The following is a 13214-nucleotide window of genomic DNA, read 5'->3' on the forward strand; positions in this document are numbered from 1 at the left end:
CAGTTGGTGCTGACACGTAGTAGGTGCATAGTAAGTGCTTACTGAATGAATGGATGGGTGCATTTCCTGTTCTACAGATACCTGTTCAAACTTTGCTTTGTACTTTATTTTGTTAACCCAGTTAATGCTTCTGACAAGATGTTCTACAGCTCCTCCCCACCCCATCAAAGAGGAGGGCCCTTGGCCTCAAATAGGCCAATCAGGCTCTGTTGGTGGGGAGTTGAATCTTCAGTGAGCAACTGGGGAAGAGAAAACAGAACAGAACTATTCTCGGAGGCCCCGAGACCTGCATCCTCAAGGCTACCTGGCTTTGTCTTTTCTGAGGCTCGGTCAACATTTTCCTTGGTTCTCTGAGTTACTCACATCTTTCTAATACATTTCCTCTTTTACTTTAGTTAAAACCAGAGTTGGTTTCTGTTGCTTGCCTCCAAAGAACCCTGACTGATATAAGTGTTTTCCTGTTATTTTTAAATCTTCTAAAGTAGTGCTCTGAGATGGTTTCTGCTTAAGCAGATTCATTGAAACAGTTTACTTCATATTTGGATTTTTCCATTTGTCAGAACATTCTTCCTTGGTAGTGTGGTGCAGTAGAAGGGACTGGACTGATTTAGATAATCTAAAGGTAATTCTGACTGTGCCACTAATTATGTAATTTCAGAGGAGTAACATTCTCTTTGGATTTCAGTTTCCACATGAGAAATAAAAAAACTTGAACTGAGTAACCACAGATTTCCTTCCAGCTTTAAGATCCTATTATTCATATGAGTCAATATCTGCCTTTTAGTGATATGCTCCATTGGCCCCAGTTACACGGTCTGGGCTTATGTGATAACCCTTCAAATATTTGAGAACCTATGCTCCTGCGAGTGTTTTGTTCTAGGCCCAACATAACCAGTTTCTGTAATCATTTCTCATATGGTAAGGTTTTTAGACTTTTCACCATTCTGGTCATTCTCTTCCAGACACTCCAGTTTTTCAGTGTCTTCCTGGAAGTGTGGCTTCGAGACCTGGACCTGGACTAGTCATGCTGTGGGAGTCTCCCCACTACTTACCCGTGTGCTCAGCCTGCCTCTCCTGGCAGATAATGTTGACTAAGGCACAGCCCAAGGGGAGGCAGCCACTACAACTTTCCTAGATCTAGGGATAGTTATTTTTTTGTCATTTTAGAGGCCCTTCCTTCAGGCTGCATGCAGAACAGATGCAGGTAGCCATGAAGCCAAATCTGGAAGGAGATGATGCTTCCTCTGAAGATCAGTAAGTAACCAAGAGTGATTAACTGAACAGGTGCTAGTTCTTAATACACATGGAAGAAAGATTTGCTACAGGTGTCATTAACGTTTGCAGCAGTTTTTTTTTTTTTAATTGAGACGGAGTCTCGCTCTGTTGCCCAGGCTGAAGTGCAGTGGCACAATCTCAGCTCATGCAGCAGTTTTTTAAAAAATGAGGCACTGAATGTTCATGTCTCCATTGATGAGAAAAATGTCCCCTCTAACCCTTTTCTTTTGCTATTCCCCTTTCCTATTCTCTCTGATATCATGTTTCATGAGCCCTTTGCCCTAGCAGCTCTTGTATTTGTCTTTTGTACAGGAGAACAGATGCAAAAACTATTGCTCAAGGAAAATAAAGTGAAAACGAGGAAAAGCAAAAGAAGATCTGGAGAGGGCTCTCACCTGACCACAAGCATCCTGGAGCAATGAGGTAGAGGGTGTTCTGGGAGGAGTCTGATATCTGGACTCTCGAGGGGTTCTTTCTGTCATTGTAACTCCAACAAAGGGGCATTCCGACGAAGTCCCATATGATGTGGCCCCAGGCCTTCTCTCTGTACTCTTGTCCTTCCCCTCTCTCTCCCCTGTTTGGATCCAGCCCCTCTGGCCTCCACTCTCTTCTTTGCAAACACCAACCATGCTGCCATTTTAGGGCCGTTGCATTTTCTGGTCTCTTTGTCTGGAACACTCTGTCACTGCACGCTCACTCCTCCACTTCACTGGGCCTCTGTTCAAATGTCACCCCATTGAGGGTGTCATCTGATTGCTTTATCTAAGACACACCCTGTCTCCCCAACAGATTGTTCTCTAGCCCTTTACTCTGCCTTATCTTTAACAGAAACTAACAACATCTGACATATGCTTACTTGTTTATTTATATTATCCAGACCATAAACTCTCAAAGGCAAGGGTTTTACTTGACTACTGATTCCCAAGTGCCAAGAAATGTACCCAGCACATGCAGCGCCCTCAATCAATATTTGTTGTGGTGTGACTTATAAAGCATCAGTCTCAATGCTTATTAGCACAAAATTGGTCTCACAGAAGCACTTTGTGTTTTTTTGGTGGAGGGTTAATTAGTCCACTAGTTGACAGTGAGTCGTTAAGGATGGGAACTTTATTAGAGCAGTGTGGATCTGTTCAACAAGGCCCTGGTGCACCACACTACAAACCACTGTCGAAATGAGGTTGCTAAGAGTCACCTTGTGGAGGGAGAGCTGCAGGTCCCATCTCATCCAGAGCTGCTTTGATCTGAGGTGGGGCCCTGGAGATGAACAGAAGAAAGGTGGGGAGTGCTGTGTATTTTTTCCCCACAAACCCACCAGGGCTCATTGCCAGATCCTGGGCTTTCCTTTCCACATCATTTTTAGGGACTGAGGCCAGTTTTGCATGATTCAGTGACCAGGCATGTGGCCTGACTGTAGGTGGCAGGTGGGGATGGTGCAAGCTGACAGGTTGAGTAGCCATGGACCCTGTTCAGGTAATCTTGGGGGAAGGTGATAGGAGAGAAGTGGGTGTGGGAAAGAGATGAGAATTTGATAAAGCCAGGTTACCAACAGGGAACCTCTGAGCAGGCCAGGCAGGGAGGATCTGGGAACAATCGAGTGGAAGAGTGGTGATGTGGATCTGGAGGCCAGCTGTGCTGATCCTTTGTCCAAGGTGAAGTGATTGCCCAGGAACTGGGGAGAAGAGGGAAGGTCCTTGGACAGGGCTGACATCCTAGGTGGGGAGATTGAAGCCACCCTGGGAAAATAGTACTTCAAACCCACCGCTGTTTCTTCAATACCTCTTTCCTCGCTGTTATCAAGACTGGAGTGAGGCCCCAGAAAAAATCCAGTTACACTTGGGTGAGAGAAACTGTGAACCTTATCAGCTAATAATCCCCGAAGGTAAGTTTAGCTCCTTAAGTGTTTTTCCAGTAGTGATCAATACTCCAGAGCTTTTCTAGACAGAATCATTCAGGGGCAGGATGTATTTTCCTAAGATGGCCACAATAAAAAGTTTGACGGAGTCAGAGTGACCTCTACAGTCCTGCTGTTGGGCTGTGGGGTCTTTGTCCCCTCCCCTTGAACTAAGGTAAGTCTTCTGCATTTGCATTTGAAAATGAATGTGGCAGATTCTAGAGTGCCTCAGTACCCTTTCTCTCCATAATGTTCCTTCTGCATAGCGTTTTATGGTTCTTCACTCTCTCAGTTTCAGGCAGGAAGACTCATCCTGAGCTGAGCTGCTTTTCTTGAAGTTGTGCAAGAACGTCCTGTTGGCTGGGGCAAATTCAGTATTTCTTTTCCCAGCCACTGTGCTGGAGCATGAGGAAAGACTCTCCACCCTCACTCCCAGATCCTGCAGGAGGCGTGAGAGCGGATGGAGATGGTGAGGATGTCTATTAATATGGTGTTTCCTGCAAAACGGTGCCCATCTCAACCATGGGTTGTCAACCATCCTCGGTATCTACAACTGCAATTTACCTTTGAGGGCCCATGCACTCTGATTACCTGAAAGTCCTTAAGCCAGAAAGAGAAACCCCTGTCCCCCACCTCTCACTTTCACCTATTTCTAGACCTTTTCTTACAGCAATGCCTTGGCCCTCAGGAAGCATCAGATCTCAAACTGCAGGGTCTGGGGCTGAAGCTGATGCTGGCATGGGTGACTCAGAGTTCCTCTATTAGTTCAAATATGTAATATCTTTTAGAGCCTAGGACTCAGGCTGGAGGCAATTCCTTGGTGCCAGTTGGTTAATACTTTATGAATAGTGGTGGGGGAGGGAATGCCTTGGACTATTAATGTCCCCATGGATCTGGATCCTGGAGAACTTCCAGTGTCCTGGATGGAATGTTCTGCTTGGCTCATCTTGCCCAGAGAAGAGCCAGGATATGAGAAGATGGGAGAGGGAAGGGGGAGGTGTGAAACGTGCTGGTGCTTCCTGTCCTCGTGGTGTGATGGCTGCCCAGGCTGCTCCTTCGAGGCAGGACAGGATTCCCATGGGAGATATGAGGACCATGGTGATTTCCAGGCACCAGTTATGTCCCAGAGCATCGTGTGCCTGTGCAGTGGGGTTACTGATAGTCCAGGCATCAGTTCATATTGTCCTTTATGGCAGATCCTGCACAAGGGGGTTCTCTGTCTCTGGACCCACTCTGTCAGCACGGACATCCTTTTTCTTTTTCCCTGGTAAGGACATCAGAAAGAAAGTTACCCCTCCAGTGTTTGGAGTCTTGGAATCCTTGGCCTGCCCGCAGGCCTCTGAATCCTCAGTGTGTTAGCCCAAGGTCGCCTTAGGTAAAGGAACATTTCTCCTGGTCTTCCAATACCCTGGAAAGGGAGGCTCTTCAAGAATAGGAAATTCTTCCTAGTATCTAACCTTGGCCTGCAACTATGCCATACATTTAATTGTAGAAGGTATGGAAAGTTAGGACTGTGGTGGACCCAGTTAAATCACTGGACAGAAGCCATGAGGCAGAGCCAGAACCAGCTTCTGGACTCCCTGCGTGGAGCTTTCTACTATCCCAGGTTGTTGGGTCCCTTCTCAGTGGCCAAAGATGCCATTTTATGAGCCTTGAGGACATGACACTAAGTGAAAAAAGCCTGGCCAAAGGGCCACATAGTGTATAGTTCTATTTATATGAAATGTCCAGGAAAGACAAAAGCATAGAGGCAGAAAGCAGACTAGTGCTGTGGGAGGAATGGGGGATTTGGGAGGTGATGGCTAAGGGGTTATGGGGTTTTGGGGGAGGTAATGGAAATGTTTTAAAATTGGTTGTGGAGGTGGATGCACAACTCTGCGAATACACTAAAAGGCATTGGATTGTATATTTTAAATAGGTGAATTGTATGCTATGTGAATTATATCTCAAAGCTATTTTTTCCCTGCTCTTTTCCTGACTTCCACTTTCTTATCACAAATCCTGGGGACTCTTGGGGCAGGGGCCAGGGGCCAGGGCCATACCCTCCCACAGCAGATGGGGCCTTCAGGTGGAGTACAGCCTCAGCTGATCCCTCTTGCCCTTCTCTCTTCTGGAGAGAATGAACAGGAATCAGCACTGCCTGTCCCCATGCTTAGAGGCTGGACCCAGACCCTGCCTTCTGGGACACACCCACCATAATGAGGGCTCCGTGCCTCCTCCTTGCTGACTCCCTTTCTCCACCTTGGGACAAGCCAGCTCCGACAGCCTGGCATGGAAATGACCACGGAGCCCTGGTCAGTCGGGTAGTTCTTTCAGGGGCAGGGCATCCTGCGGCAGAGGAAGGGACTGAGCTGTATGTAGAGCTTAGAACCTGGTCTGATCTCGGAGTTTCCCCTTCCTTCCTCTTCTCAAGAAGGCAACCCTATCAGCCACTGGCCAGGGAGTAGCTTATCTTAGGGAGCCATTTTGTAGAAATCTCAGGCAAGAAGGGGTTGGGAGTCATTTAGACTCCCACTCAACAATGTTTGTCGATACCAGCTATGTTTCAGGAACAGTTGTGTTCTGGGAACCACTGACATGCCCAGTGTTGACCCAGCATCCTCCTTTTAAGGGCTCAGAATTCAGTGGGGAAGTAAATGTAAGTAGTTCTCTGATTGGGGTAAGCAATGGAGATTGAAGAAATGACGTTAATCAGCCTGAGTACTGGGGCGATCAGGGAAGGCTTTCTGGAGCAAGCACACCTTGACGACTGAGTATGAGATAGCCACATGAAGGGGGGAGGCTGGGTGGGAAATCATGGAAAGTGTGTTCCAGGCAGAGGGAATACAATGTACAAAGGTCTGCAGATGGATGTGAGAGAACAGTTCATTTGGAGAACCACATAAGAAACTTCAAGTAGTTGAGTCTGGTTGTAAACCAAGATATGAGCTAGAGAAGGCCAAGAGATGAGGTGGGAGAGGTAAGAAGGGGCAGACCATCTGAAGCCTAAATAGGAGGAGGTCCAAGACCCCCTTCTCCCCAGGAACTCCACCTCCTCCACCTACCTCCTGCACCTACAGGACTCCTACCTGAGCAGGGGCACCAGTGCCAGGCAGAGAAGAAAGTAACCAGCATCAGGAGCAGCGAGACAGGCACCACCACCAGCAGCACATCTTTGTAGGAGGCCTTCCCTGGTGCTGAACATGGAGGGGTGGGGTTAGAGGTGGACTTGATGTTTCATAAGCTCTCAACCATTGACTGCTGGCCCTTAGCATACCTGCCTCATGATGACAGCTATCCCAGGGCGTGACTGTGGCCAAGTCCCAGCTGACAGGGTTGGAGACAATGCAGGAATAGGCCACATCTCTGTCTCCTGGTCCCAGGGAAATGCTCAGCACCTGTCCGTCTGTGAAGAGGCTGTGTAGTTCCATACCAAAGTCCATGGTTGTCTCCCGTCGCCAGCTATAGGTTATTTCGCTGACGTTGGGGGCCCAACAGGACAAGAAAACCTGGCAGGTCTTGGAGGGCTGAGAATCCCCTCCTACAGCAATGAACACTTGTACCACGGGCCTGGGCACTGCATCTGGGAAAGAAAAGTACAGTTGGTATGGGTCTCAGGGATGCTGGGCAGGGCCCACATCTCTGGCTCTGGGATCTACCCAGGGTTAGATGCCACCTCTGACTAGGCCTCTCTTGTTCCAAAATCTTGTCTGCCTTTCCACTGCCCACAGGACAGAAGCTGAATTCCTTAGCTTGATATTCAAAACCTTTCAGGAAATGATTCATGCCCATCTCTCCAGCTGTACCTCCTGTTGCTTCTCCCTGCTCATCCTAATTAATTTGCAGTTTTCCCAAACATGTCATGCTCTTGAATATCTTTCATGCTTTCACATAATTCATCTGCGCACACAGATGCCTTTCCCTTCTTGTCCTCCTGGAAAACTTCTACCCATCCTTCAAGGCCCAGCTTGAACACATTGCTTAATGCCTTGACTGTGAAGCCTTCCCAGGCATGGCTCTGAGCTCTCCAAGCACTCTATCTCTTTTTGTAGTATTTCTCTCACAATATGTCAGTCAGTCAACAAGAGATGACAAGCATTTATTAAGTCAGGCAAGAAAACAAACACATTCCTAGCCTTCTGGAGCTTACAGTTTGGTGAGAAAGACAAATACTGACAAAATGATTATGAATAATTAATTAAATAATTATGAGGGTGCAAAATGCTGTGAAGGAGGGGCCCAGAGGTGGGGGCTCTGTCTTGTTAGCTTAGTAACCTTAGCTCTCTAGTGCTGGCAAATAGTGGGTGCTCGATATCTGGTCACTGAACAAACTGATATCCTGGTGTCCTATTCCACGGATTCCCCTTTCCATACAGGTTGATGAGTAAATCCTGAGTCTCAGTGGAAATGAGGCCAGTGGGAGAGCATTCTGGTGACAACAGGAGGGCTCAGTCTCTGACAGCATTCCAAAGTCAAGCAGAGAAAAACCTCGTTAATGCCAGTTCAGTCTGGTGGGATTTGTGATATGAAAGAGAAATGATTTGCTGGGCACACTAATAGTATAAACAAAGATTACAGGGGGGATATTTACATCACTTAAGAGGACAAGCTGCTTCCAAACACGATCAAGCACAGTAGAAACACCCATTGACATTTCTAGTAACTGATCTGCTAATTCAAATTGTTCTTATCTATTGTCAAAGCAGAACTCCTAAGGATGGCTGCTTGGCAGCTTCGTGCAATTAGTTCTAATCACGCTATGTATTTGGAAGCAATAAAACAGCAATTTCCTTAAAATCTGTAATTCAGCTGCTGAGAACAAGGCATTTTAGAGCTTAGTGGTGTGGGTGCTGCATGTATTATCACATTCAATGTCCTCATTTCACATGTGCGGCAGCTGAGACTCAGATCAGAGGAGGGGCTCCAGGGCTGCCTGTATGGTGGGGTAGGTTATTCACTACACAAGGACATTGGGCTAAGGGGGTCACAGGGTAACAGGTGGCAGGGGGTGGGGAGTGCTGAAATCCAGCCAGCACTCTGCTTGCCAAGACGAGGCTCAGGGCTGCATGCATCCAGAAAGGCACCTTGCAATTGCATCGGCACCCTGAGTGGCTCGCCCAAGGACAGCCAGTTAGCTGTCTCGGGGGGATTCAAGACATCTCCCCAATTTGCTTACAACCTTTATCTCCCTCATGGCTACCCTCTTCCCAGCTGCTACCTCTGCTTTCCATTCTTAAATCTGGACTCCCCCCTCTTCCACTGTATCTAAATTTCTAAGGTTTTACTGAAGCAGTGATTTAGGGTCACCCATGCCGCTTTTCTAACCCATTAGGTAGATAAATGAGAGCTGAAAGCCACTCTTTCTTGACCAGAAGACAAATGATGAAGGTGGTGGAGGTGGCTGTGGTGGAGGTGGAGGTGGAGTTGTTGGGAAACAAGGCCCACGCAGCCCCCAGTCCATGCAGCCAACTGAGGTGCTGAATGTAGCTGTGCGAATGGCTCTGCAGACCCATGTGAAGCAGAAGTCGCACCCAGCTGGGCCTGCCAACCCACGGAATTATGAGAAGTAAACATCGTTGTTGTTTTCAGTCAGTAAGTTTTGGGATGGTTTGTTTTGCAATGATGAATGACTGAGAGAACCCATGAATCATATATAGTTAAGATCTAAGAAGCCCTTTTAAGAAATGTGTAAATTCTATACTTTTAATTACAGTTTCATTATAATTTGATTTTTAAATAAACCCATTATGTCATAGTTTAGTATGGTACATCATTTTTTTCCCTTTAGACTAATGGCACATAGTCTACATAGACTATGTGTCTACATAGACTACATAGACCACATAGACTAGTGGCACATCTTATAGTCTATGATGATCCTTTAGAACTGAGGAAGCACAGGCCAGGCTCTGTCCTGGATGCCACTGCAAATGCCACTGCATTTCATCCTGTGGGTACTCTACATGGTAATATTACAATGCCCATTTACAAAGGAGAAAGGTGAAGGCCAGGGAGGCTAAGCATTGTGTCCAAGGCCACTGAGCCAAGAAAAGACTGAGCTAGAGTTCAGGCAAGCACTGTGAAATGGCAAAGCCTGGCTGCTGCAGCCAGGAGGAATTTTCTTAGACGTGACTGCCAGGGAGCAGCTGTTCCCTGAGTCAGCAACATGGTCAGAGACCAGAGCTTTCTGGAACCCAGCTCTCCCTGGCTGCTATGACTCAGGATGCTCGTCTGGTGCTTTGCGGGGGAAGAGGGCCAGGCAGCCAGTGTCAGACACACTCACCGTACACCTTGAGCTGGAGGGTCTGGGTCCAGGGCTGGCCCCTTGTGTCCACCATCAACACGGAGAAGTTGCCGCTGTCTCCAGACTCCAGTGGCCCGAGCTCCAGGCTGAGGTTGCTGTGTAGCTGGGCTCGGCCCAGGAAGCGGGAGTGGTACAGAGTCTCCAGGGAGCCTCGGAAAAACGTGGCCAGGAGCTCTTCTGAAGGCCAGAGAGATCGCCAGATAGCCTCACGGACTTGGAAGCCAGGGGGACGCGCTGCCACCAGCAGCACCGAGCCCCCGACTTTGCTCAGCACTTGGGCACCAGTAACTGTAATTGGAAGTAGGGCTGAAAGAACAGAGCCCCTGGTCACTCTGCCTGCCCCACACTCCTCATCCTTCTTTTGCATGCATCTGAGCTGCTATGGGGTGAATTGGGGCCCCTCCACTGACATTCCCTCCACTCAAGTTGAGGGTGCACTGTGCCAGGCACCGGGGATAAAACATATAGAAGATAACCCCAGTCTCTGCATTCATGGAGCTTACAGAGGAAGCCAGACATTCAAGAAATCAAAAATGAATTCTGTTAAGTACCATGAAGGGAAAAATGAGATGCCCTGGGAGAACACAGGTAGGGTGACAAGGGACCTCACCCAGCCTTGACGGGCTCAGAAAACAAATTGTTAAGCTTAGCCTTGAAGAGGAATGGGAATCAGCCAGGCCAAGCCGAGGGCGGCCTGGAGCAGGATAGGGAAGTGTCACCGGCAGAGGGCACAGTACTGACAAAGGCCTGGAGGGGGAGAGTTGGTGCCCAGGGGAACTGAGAGTAGTTCTCTGTGTGAGGAGTAGGAAATTACACTGCAGAGTTGGTGGGAGTCAGATCATGCAGAGACCTGAAAGCAATACTGGAGTTTGGGCTTTATCTGTAGAGCAATGGGGGGTCTCAGGTAGGTTTTAAGCAGGAGCATAACAGGATTAGATGCATGGTTGGAAAGATCACTCCAGCAGGGATGTGGAGAATGCACTGGAGGTGGGCAGGACTTAGGCTGTTCACGTTAGTCCAGTGGAGAAGCGATGGCAACTTGAATTGAGGAAGGGAGCAACCGGGATGGGAAGAAGTGGGAGGAATTGAGAAACATGAAGATGGTGTGTAATCAGTAGGATTTGGTAACAGATTAACTCTGGGGAGTGAAGGAGAAAAAGGAGTCGAGGACGGCTCCCAGGTCCTTGGGATCCACTGGATGTTATTCTCTGTGATCCAGAACAGGAGGAGAAACAGACAGGAGGTGAGAAAGCAAGATGCTGTTTTGGGGGACTGTATTTGAGTCAGACATGTATGGGAGACACTTCTCCTTGAAGTGCCCCCCTGACTCCTTTGCTGACTAATTTCTGCCCACTCTTGTAGCATCACTGCCTCCTCTGACCTCCCCTATGCCTCATAGGTAATGTAACCAAGAGAGGTTACATATTCTCTCTTGTGTTCTCACAGTGGCCTGGGGTCACCATGCTGACTACCCTTATCCCTCTATTATTATTGCCTGTTTATGAGTCAGCATCTCCCACTAGACCGTGAGCTCTTTCTCCCCATCGTTTGCTTCCAGTGCCCACCACTGTTTAGGAACAGACTGTGGGAGAAGCCTAGTAAATGGTATTGAATAAACGACCTACCCTGCTGAGGACTGACCCTGTGCCTGTCATTGGCACAGGGTGTAGGGAAGAATAAGAGGTGATGAAGGTTTGTTCAATGAGACATGATCTGGATAGTTGCTCAGTCGGCCATGATAATTCCAGTCCCTCCTCTGCCTCACTGTCCTCCAGGCCCAACAGCCTCCTCTCACACTGGAGATGACTTCAGTGTTAATGCAGAACAGGAATGTAACACACAAAGAGAATTGCACTGGATGTCAGCCAAGACCTAGCTTCTACCTGCTCCTCCTGGTGCTGCCACAGATCAGCTGTGTGCCCTTCCACACATCACCCCGCCCAGGCTTCAGTACCACTGAAAAATAAGGGGTCTGTACCAGGTCAGTCACACAGATCTTTTATCATTAAGGGCTGTTTGAAAAATTATTTTTGGGCTGGGTGTGGTGGCTCACGCCTGTAATTCCAGCACTTTGGGAGGCTGAGGAGGGCGGATCACTTGAGGTCAGGAGTTTGAGACCAGCCTGGTCAACATGATGAAACCCTGTCTCTACTAAAAATACAAACATTAGCCGGGTTTAGTGGCAGGGACCTGTAATCCCAGCTACTCGGGAGGCTGAGACAGGAGAATCGCTTGAACCCAGGAGGCAGAGGTTACAGTGAGCTGAGATGCGCCATTACATTCCAGCCTGGGTGACAGAGCAAGACTCCGTCTCAAAAAAAAAAAAAAAAAAAAAAAAAAAGCAAATTATTTTTGTCTCACCAAACAGACCAAGGCCTTTTTTGAGGTTAAGGTGTGATTTCCTGCACATGTTTAGAAATGTTGAAGAAATCTGCAGGCTTTGGAGCTCTCAGGGCCAGGAACCCAGGCAAGGAGATGAGACAAAGCAACCTAAAGTCCCTATGAGCCTCTGATGTAAACAATGTCATCTTAATCTTTGCTGCACCCCATAAACCCTCATCCATGGCCCGGCAGTGCTGACCCATGTCATGTTGGCTGCTTGTTGACCAAGGAAGGGAACTCAGGCATCAGATGGATAGAGGGATCGCCCGGTGTGGAGGAGACCCCGTGTATCAGCCATCCCAACATCACACCACCATCGGCCACCCCCAAGTCCACGTGGGCCATATTTAGCCTCTCTCATCCCTACTTAGTACTTGCCTCCCCTTATAAAGGCCTGTAGGGAGGGACCTCAGCTCCCCCACAGGCTGTTGAAAACACACTCTGCTGATTGTGGGGAACCCTGCTCTACCCTGCCCTCTGCTACTCTCCTCAAACTCTGTAGAGTTTCTGCGTGCTAACACTGCCGGGTCCTCACCATTCTCACAGCCGACTTTCTCTCCAAACCAGCAGTATCACCCACTTGCTCCGTTTTTACTGCCCTGGGCCACAAAACAGCTCATGTCTCACAGATAAGAATACCCCTCAAGCTGCCTCCTCCCTCCCAGGACCCTGCATCTCTTTATATCTGCCTAGCTTAAAATGTTGCCCAAGAGCTTGTTCTAGTCTTTCCTACCCACCCTCAGCTTCTGGGTTCTCACCCGGGTCGAGGGAGCCCTGCCCAGACGTCTGGCATAGGCAGCTGGGGAGGGGCCTTCAGCTCTCCGAGGACAGGCTATCTGCCTGCCCCACTTACCTTCCCAGAGAAGCAGACTCCACAGGGGCCTCATGACCATCTTTCTCTGGAGAGGCAGGCAAACTCCCTCGACAACCAAAATCCAGAACCTCCCAGGCCGAGTGGATGCACAGGAGGAGCTGTGGTCCTTCTGGAAAGTCCCATGTTCAGAAGGAGGAATCTTGACTCAGAACAGGATGTCCCAAAAGTGAAAACATCCAGAATAAAGTGGAAGTTGTCCCTGGGCCTCTCTGGGCTTACAGGAGCAGATTCCTGTAAGTCAGCCTCTTTCACATGCACATGGTTGGCTAACACATGGCGACAACAGCCCCCACACAAGCCACATCCTCCTTGCTGGATCTCGCTGGCCTTCCTGCATCTCAGCCTGCCTCACTGCTATCTGTCCTCCTCATTCTAGCTTAAAATCCTTCTGTGGCCTCCCGTGGACCTGAGGATGAGGACTAAATCTGCTCTGCATTCAGGCCCTCCTGAGTCAGGCCTTCTTCTCCAGGCTGGTCGCCCACAGTCATTCTGCCCTCCAGCCATCCCAA

The 13214-nt window shown here is 48.6% G+C and overlaps 1 protein-coding gene across 2 annotated transcripts; it reads right to left on the minus strand.

The window, feature by feature from the left end:
- Positions 1-2122: 2122 nt before the first annotated feature.
- On the minus strand, positions 2123-12902 carry SLAMF8 (SLAM family member 8). Of its 2 annotated transcripts, none has more exons than XM_055363348.2 (5): positions 12685-12902; positions 9429-9755; positions 6423-6728; positions 6235-6342; positions 2123-2529 (listed from the first exon to the last, which is right to left on the minus strand). In XM_055363348.2, the coding sequence occupies exons 1-5, from the start codon at positions 12722-12724 to the stop codon at positions 2342-2344; spliced, it is 969 nt and encodes a 322-aa protein (XP_055219323.1). In that variant the 5' UTR covers positions 12725-12902; the 3' UTR covers positions 2123-2341. The 2 variants fall into 2 exon arrangements, with proteins under 2 accessions (XP_055219323.1, XP_018875690.3); XM_019020145.4 differs by having other exon boundaries at positions 2123-4430.
- Positions 12903-13214: the final 312 nt, after the last annotated feature.

Source organism: Gorilla gorilla, chromosome 1 (assembly GCF_029281585.2).
Source record: "Gorilla gorilla gorilla isolate KB3781 chromosome 1, NHGRI_mGorGor1-v2.1_pri, whole genome shotgun sequence".
Classification (NCBI taxonomy): domain Eukaryota; kingdom Metazoa; phylum Chordata; class Mammalia; order Primates; family Hominidae; genus Gorilla; species Gorilla gorilla.